Below are 7,791 nucleotides of genomic sequence, written 5' to 3'. Positions count from 1 at the left end.
TTTATAAAATGATATTTGATTTGGTACTTTTTAGAAGAAAAGAAATTAATACTTAAGTGAAATGCCAATTTGAATTTTTTTACGAGAATAGAACTTTAGTTGTTATTTATTTTATTAGAAAAGATATTTTAGCACCCGTCACCATAACTCATCTAAGAAAAGTATGGCTAAAATATAATTTTATAATTATATAATTTAGAGTCAAACAAATAACGTGTAACTACTTGTACACCGATTATCATACTTTTAAAAGATATTAAAGTATCACACTTCTATAGTATAGGATAACTAGTAGTACATCCAAATAGAAGAATACTATATAATAGATCCCATTGTAATAATTTTAAGTTAAACTTTCATTTAGTACATGTGAATTCCAACCAACTCAGTTTTTTTTTATCTTGAATTATCAATGAATGCACTAAATGGGTTATTTAAAAATAAATAAATTTATTCTCTCTCAATGGAGAACAAAGAAAAGAAAAAGTTTGGCATAAAAAAATGCATATAGAGTTGGGTAAGGGCAAGAAATCACAAACACAATCAGATAACCTTTTACCAGAATAAAGCTATAGTTTTGATGTGCCAACCAATACAGAGAAGAATGGTCGGATTTTCTCTATGGTGGACATAATAAAATCCACTCTAGTCAAGGCTTCTCATATATACATATACATACATACATACATATATATATATATATATATATATATATATATATATATGTATATATATATCACACCAAGCATTTTCCATTTTTCAGCTTCATATCTACCACTTGGCCACATGGACCATCTTAGACTTATTCTCCTACTTTTCCTCTTCCTACCCACCTGCTTCACTTTCACGTTTCAAACTCCTTCAATCAATGAGTTTTCCAACCAAAGTTCGTCTTCTCTGAAGCAGCAGATTAGCGAGCTAGCTAACAGTCCCAGCACGGTGAAATGGATGAAGAGAATAAGGAGGGAAATCCATGAACATCCAGAACTTGCGAATGAGGAGTTCAGGACAAGTGCTCTCATCAGGCGTGAGCTTGACCAGTTGGGTGTTTCCTACAAGTGGCCTGTGGCTGGGACTGGTGTGGTTGCAAAACTTGGTTCTGGGTCTCCTCCTTTTGTTGCTCTCAGAGCAGACATGGATGCTTTGCCAATTCAGGTTAGTGTTGCTATTTTACAAACCATTCACAGTCTTGTGTTTTTTGTTAAGGTCTTTGTTCTGTTTCCTCACTTTATTCTTCCAAGCTTTTCTTCTTTGATGCCACATGGACACAAGTGATGGACGTGTTCATGCTTATGTTTGTGGATATTAAGCTCTGGTTGGTTTTAACTATTGATTTTGTTATTTCTTTTAGTGAAAACAAAATCAGAAAAGGGTCCTAGCAAATAGTTATGTTTCCTGGGTGGACAGAAATTGTAAAAGAAAGGAAAAAGTTTAATTGTGTTTGTAATCTTCTGGACTTGGGAATTGGTCTTTGTTTGAATCTGAGGAAGCATCCTGTATTGATTTTGAAAAAGGCTTGTTGATCATGTAACTGGGAATTGTTTTCAGAAATGGAAAAAGGAAACAGTGGCAAGATAATTATTGTTGAAGTTCACTAAGTACAACCTGGGGTACTGTTTTTATAATGGAAAGTTGTGACCATAACTATAATGGGACCTGTACTGAAATTCACACCTTAATCCACCATCAATGTTCTAATAATGGGTGAAATCAGTTAATTTCCTTTCACAACTTCTACAGGATTTTTTGTATCATTATATTACTCCTCTCACACTACCTTCTTTTACTCAGATTTCTAATCTCTTATTCATTTATATTGCAAACCACCCATTTGTGACTAAATGAGATAAATGAATTTGATCATTTTATATTAGTATATCCAGTTGAAATACTGTACATTTGTACTAAGCCGAGAATAGGGACACAACATTCTTTACCAATGCTATCTTCTAGGACAATTTTGGCAAGTAATTGATGGTTAGTTTGACATATGTGCCTGGCAACAGGAAAGGGTCGAATGGGATCATAAGAGCAAAGTGGATGGAAAAATGCATGCTTGTGCACACGATGCACATGTTGCCATGCTACTTGGAGCTGCAAAGATACTGCAAGAAATGAAAGACGTGTTACAGGTAAAGTGTAATTGGAGGATGAACATTAGGAATTTAGGATATATCATCCATCTTTCTTCCTTTGAAAACTTTTAACTTCACATGCAGACTACTGTTGTTCTAATCTTCCAACCAGCTGAGGAAAGAGGCACAGGGGCAAAAGAAATGGTCCGAGAAAAGGTGCTTGAAGATGTTGGGGCTATTCTTGGGTTGCACTTGGGGTCAGAGTATCAAACGGGTGTTGTTGCATCACGGCCAGGAGAATTTTTAGCTGGATGTGGAGGCTTCAAAGCAAAGATCAGTGGAAAAGGGGGTTTAGCAGGCGTTCCCCAGCATTGTTATGATCCAGTTTTGGCTGCTTCAACATCAGTTATTAGCTTGCAAAACATTGTTTCGAGGGAGGTTGATCCTTTGGATTCTCAGGTGGAGTGAAATTCTCAAATTCAGTAGTATAAAAACATTGCAAGATGAAACTTGGCGCATTAATTAGTATGTACAACTGATTCTCTTCATGACTTATTAGTTCTACAAAACTTTATACAGAGATCTTAGTTTGGCAGGTGCTTTCTGTGGCCATGATCAATGCAGGGTATGCTCACGACATCATCCCTGATTCAGCTACATTTGGAGGTACTTACAGAGCATTCAGCAAAAAGAGCTTCTATGGACTCAGGAAAAGGATAGAAGAGGTAAACATCTGGTTATGTCCATTCCATATTGTTTTATCAAAATGTTGTGAACTAATTTCCAGCATGACAATGAAATACTGGTTAACATGATTTTAGATCAAAGTCATATGTTTGATTTCACGTGATTACAGATCCAGAATTGATTTTTAGATGAAACAACTTTCAGTGGATATTATGTAGGATGAAGAATTTTATACTTGGTTTTCTCAAGAACTTGCATTTAGAATAACATAAATCACAGGACTTGTCAATTTTAAGGATAATCTTAAAGGGGTCACCCAATGCACCTTACTTTGTTCCAGGGCTTGCACTCTAGATATAAGGTCACTATGAAGAAAAAACTAAAGATAGAAAGAGATTTGTCTAAGTGGATTTGTAACCTCTTTTGGGCAGGTTATCAAAGGGCAGGCAGAAGTACATAGGTGTTTTGCTGAGGTTGAGTTCTTAGGTAATGAACAGCCCACAATCCCTCCAACCACAAATGATGTAAGAATATACCAACTAGCACACCAAGTCTCTAGTAAGATTGTTGGAGAAGATAAAGTAAAATTAGCTCCCCTCTTCACTGGGAGTGAAGATTTTGCATTTTACTTGGAAAAAGTACCTGGCACATTCATTCTTCTGGGTACACGAAATGAGAAGAGTGGATCCATATATCCTGCTCATAGTCCTTACTTTTTCATTGACGAAGATGTGCTTCCTATTGGTGCTGCAATACATGCAGCATTTGCTCTTTCATACCATTCTTATTCAACAAACTCATACTCTTTGTAATTCAACAAATTCTTTGGCACAACTAGCTGTCAGGGAAGATTTTTTTCTTCTTCTTAATGCATATTCAATTTGCTTTACCCTTCTGCTGTCACAAATACTCTGCCACTTCTGCAACAACAAAAACCACTACTGAAATGCTAATATTTTCAGTGTTTTATACTCCTTTACCATTTCATAAAATTAATCCATACAAATTAAACTTCTATCATTAAAATTAGTTTTTTTGTATTTTTACCATTTTAAAAATACATCAATCAAGACTTTCTTGCACATAAAAGTAAACTCTTAGAGATTGTCCAAAGTTTCTGCATCATTTGAATGGTTTGAGATGGTTTGGGAGTCAGAAGTGGTCTCAACGTGTCGTTTCAAACATGTGAATAGTTTACTTTCTTTCCATCATTAATTCATTATCAACTATCAAATGTGTGACCAAGAAGCAGATTCCTCAGTTTATAGATAGTTCAATAATAGCTATAGGATAAAGTTTTGTATGGTACGAGAAATGAAAGTGGGCACAATTTTGTTCAAATTAACCCTACCAACATTGGACATTGGAGCTAATCAATGTCCTTTAGGTATGAAACTGGTGAAACAATAAAAGGAGTGCACAGAAGGCAGTTGCACGGTGCAGTGGTTATGTTGGTCCTGTTTAGGGGCCTGACATCTACCCACTCGTCACTTTCATTCGTATTGCAGAACAACCACAATCCAAACAAAACAAGCTACTAACATGGTGAATTTGATTTTTAAGTCACATCTACCCACTCCTAACTACTCTATCCTTCTCAACCCAAGATGAAATTATGCTTCTATTTAGGTTAAATAAGATCTTTTGATTTTTAAAATTAAACCAACCTTAAGCTTAACAAAACATTGTAGGGTTTGAATAAAGTTTGCACCCACTTAGACATGAAACTCATAAGAGAACTTTTTAAAGTTAATTCAATATGTACATTATATGGTCAAAAATCATTCTTATACGATATGTCGATAACAATGGTTCTGAAATTTGAGTAAAATCTAGCTTCAACTAATCATTCTCATACCATATGTCGATAACAATGGTTTGAAATCATTCTCATACGATATGCCGATAACAATGGTTCTGAAATTTGAGTAAAATCTAGCTTCAACTAATCATTCTCATACCATATGTCGATAATAATGGTTTGAAATCATTCTCATATGATATGCCGATAACAATGGTTATGAAATTTGAGTAAAATCTAGTTTCAACTAATCATTCTCATACCATATGTCGATAACAATGGCTTGAAATCATTCTCATACAATATGCCGATAACAATGGTTCTGAAATTTGAGTAAAATCTAGCTTCAACTAATCATTCTCACACCCTATATCAATAACAATGGTTTGAAATCATTCTCATACGATATGTCGATAACAATGGTTCTGAAATTTGAGTAAAATCTAGCTTCAACTAATCATTCTCATACCATATGTAGATAACAACAATTTGAAATCATTCTCATACCATATGTAGATAACAACAATTTGAAATCATTCTCATACGATATGCCGATAACAATGGTTTTGAAATTTGAGTAAAATCTAGCTTCAACTAATCATTCTCATACCATATGTCGATAACAATGGTTTGAAATCATTCTCATACCATATGCCAATAACAATAGCTTCACGTAGTTGAAGTGAACTTGGAAAGACAATCGAACCCATATAGGAAATATAATGCAACAAATAATTAAGAACAAGACTAATCCCTAACTGGAACATGCTAAACCATTTGTACCATCTATTAATATTTGGTTAATCACTCCATTCGTACCAATCCAAACTCATCCGTGCAAAGGCCCAATACAACTATATAAATAGATTGACGTAAGACGGGTAAAAGGTAGGTTTTAATAGCATTTATCGTTCTCAACCACCTAAAGAACTGACTTGGGCCACAAAGCACTTTTTGCATGTATACCCTCACCATCCCGGATCTAACACATCCACTAATAAGCATTACGAGGAGTACATCCCATAGCGAACGAAAAGCAATTGTGGGATAATTGAGAGGAAACCTTCTCAGCTTACGCAAGGAATATAGGTCTCAAGCAAGATGCTGAAGAAATTTTTTGTATCAACAAGGAATATGACAAACGAAGTTGTGTTATTCACATGTTCCCCACATCTTTGAAGGGGGGCGCTAGGTTGGTTCACATGACTTCCCACCCCCCTCTCGATTGACTCTTTCGACATGTTGGCGGCTAAGTTCAGGACACAGTTTGTAATGAGTCAACCACACCATTTGATATTCACCGCTTTGGTAAACATTCGACAAGAGAAAGGATGATGGTGTTGCCTTCATGACCGATTGGTTTCCTTGGACTTTTGATGGAGTTTGTGGAAGCTCAATGGAAGGAGTGGAACAAGGAGGGCTCCAATGGAGCTATGGTTTCCTTGAAGGTACATGAAAGTTAGGGAGAGTGATTGGTTGGGCCATATCACTTGGAGAGGTGAAGAAGAAGATCAAGGTGTCTATCCTAGAGAAGTCTAGACAAGGGAGTGAGAAAGCTTGCAAACTTGGGCACCAATTCACTCATATATTGATCTTATAAAATGAGAGCCAAGCATCTCAATTTATAGGAGAGAAGGCTGAAAAGTTTTGGACCCAAAATTTGAAAATTCAAAATAAAACTCTCCAATGAGAAGGTGCCATGTGAATGCTTCCATGTTTAGCTCACACCTTCCATGTTAATTCCTCTCCACTCTTAAGCTGCCATGTGGACGTCCATGTGTTCCATGCCAATGTAATTTTCGTCATCTAATATATCCTATATGTTTTAGGGTTACGTTGAGCTTAAAGAAGCTCAATTGTTACCCTAACTAGACTATTTTATTATTGACCCAAATACAAGTCCAAAATCTTATGCTACTTGGCCTAAATATTTGGTCCAATTATTTTATGCTACTAGGCCCAATACATGACCCATGAAATCCTAAACAACTCTATACAATTTATTTGAGCTAAAGCTTGACCTAAAAATAATTAGGGATGGCAAAGCCCGCTAGTAAGAAACGTGGGGCGGACTCAATTTTTCAACCCACTAACCCACTTTAGCCCACCTCGCATGACCAGTTCATCAAGAAAATTTACCAAAAAAAAGGAAAAGTATTACTTGGAGTGTGATAGATTTAAAAATAAAGAACTTATAACATGATCACTTTTCTTGATGAATCATAAGCACTTATTTTTCAGAGTCCATAGAGTCTATCAGGATCATCTCCTCTTATCCTGTTAAGAACTAACCCCAAAGGTTAGCTCTAATACCAATTGTAGGTGTAATTGGCTCTAGAAGAGGGGTTTACTGGAGCCTTTAGACTCTCTTTTCGCAATGAATAATTAGATTGTCTAATTAGATCGTTTAATGAATCGTCTAACATATACATATAGTAAGACTGTTTAATAGATTGTTTAGTAAGTTTGTATAGTAAATCATTCAATAGTAAGAATTAAAACAACAATAGTAAATCATTTCCAGGTTCACCCAAACTCAGGTTATGTCTAGTCCCCTTAAGAAACTGCTTAGGAGCTTCCACTAACCAACTGGTTATAACACGTATTATCACCTCTCCAAGTTCAAATAGTACTCTCACCTCTCTAGGTTATAACAAGTATTAGCACATTTCCAGGTTACAACTTATTAACCCCCCAAAGAACCAATAAAACACTCTCAAAAAGAGCATAAAGAAAGCTCATACGAGTATTACTTCACAATGTGAAGAATTACAATGGTTCAACACTCAACCTAGTAGACTAGATGCTCTTATAACTATATTAGAAACTCACTGCATCTCTTTTGTATTTTCAACAAGATTGCTAATATGACTTTTGTTAGCCTTTCTTTTCGTTCTACTCCTTCAATATCTTTATATATCTTTTAATTTGACATTTGATCCTAAAGTGGTTACGTTGAATTTTTCATTATCTTTTATCATATTTTTGGTATGCGATCCTAAAAAATAACAAAATTTGGTTTTGCTTCAAATATGTTGAACAAAATTAATTTGAAAGTAATCGCAATATGGATTAGTAAAAAATCATCAAAACTTAAATTGATAATCTTTTCATTCCATCTTTTTCATGACATTAAAACAAAACATTAAAGATTTTTATTTATTCATAATATTTCTATTTAAAAAAGTACAAAATATGTGCAACTCATGATAAAATATAATTGCAAAC

The 7,791-nt window shown here is 34.9% G+C and overlaps 1 protein-coding gene across 1 annotated transcript; it reads left to right on the top strand.

The window, feature by feature from the left end:
• Nucleotides 1–744: 744 nt before the first annotated feature.
• On the top strand, nt 745–3,651 carry LOC137806502 (IAA-amino acid hydrolase ILR1-like 4). Its single transcript, XM_068606663.1, has 5 exons — nt 745–1,155; nt 2,007–2,132; nt 2,220–2,534; nt 2,672–2,800; nt 3,194–3,651. The coding sequence occupies exons 1-5, from the start codon at nt 787–789 to the stop codon at nt 3,572–3,574; spliced, it is 1,320 nt and encodes a 439-aa protein (XP_068462764.1). The 5' UTR covers nt 745–786; the 3' UTR covers nt 3,575–3,651.
• The last annotated feature ends 4,140 nt before the right edge of the window (nt 3,652–7,791 follow it).

The sequence above is a fragment of the Phaseolus vulgaris genome, chromosome 3 (assembly GCF_000499845.2).
Source record: "Phaseolus vulgaris cultivar G19833 chromosome 3, P. vulgaris v2.0, whole genome shotgun sequence".
Taxonomy (NCBI): domain Eukaryota; kingdom Viridiplantae; phylum Streptophyta; class Magnoliopsida; order Fabales; family Fabaceae; genus Phaseolus; species Phaseolus vulgaris.
Note: the sequence above shows the minus strand (reverse complement) of the source record. Positions and strands in the feature narration are given on the sequence as shown.

Bases quoted from the DNA above. Each gene is read 5' to 3' on its own strand.
- LOC137806502 (XM_068606663.1), top strand. From the start codon at position 787: ATGGACCATCTTAGACTTATTCTCCTACTTTTCCTCTTCCTACCCACC. The intron at 1,156-2,006 runs GTTAGTGTTGCT...GCCTGGCAACAG, and splicing joins TGGATGCTTTGCCAATTCAG to GAAAGGGTCGAATGGGATCA. The intron at 2,801-3,193 runs GTAAACATCTGG...TCTTTTGGGCAG, and splicing joins TCAGGAAAAGGATAGAAGAG to GTTATCAAAGGGCAGGCAGA.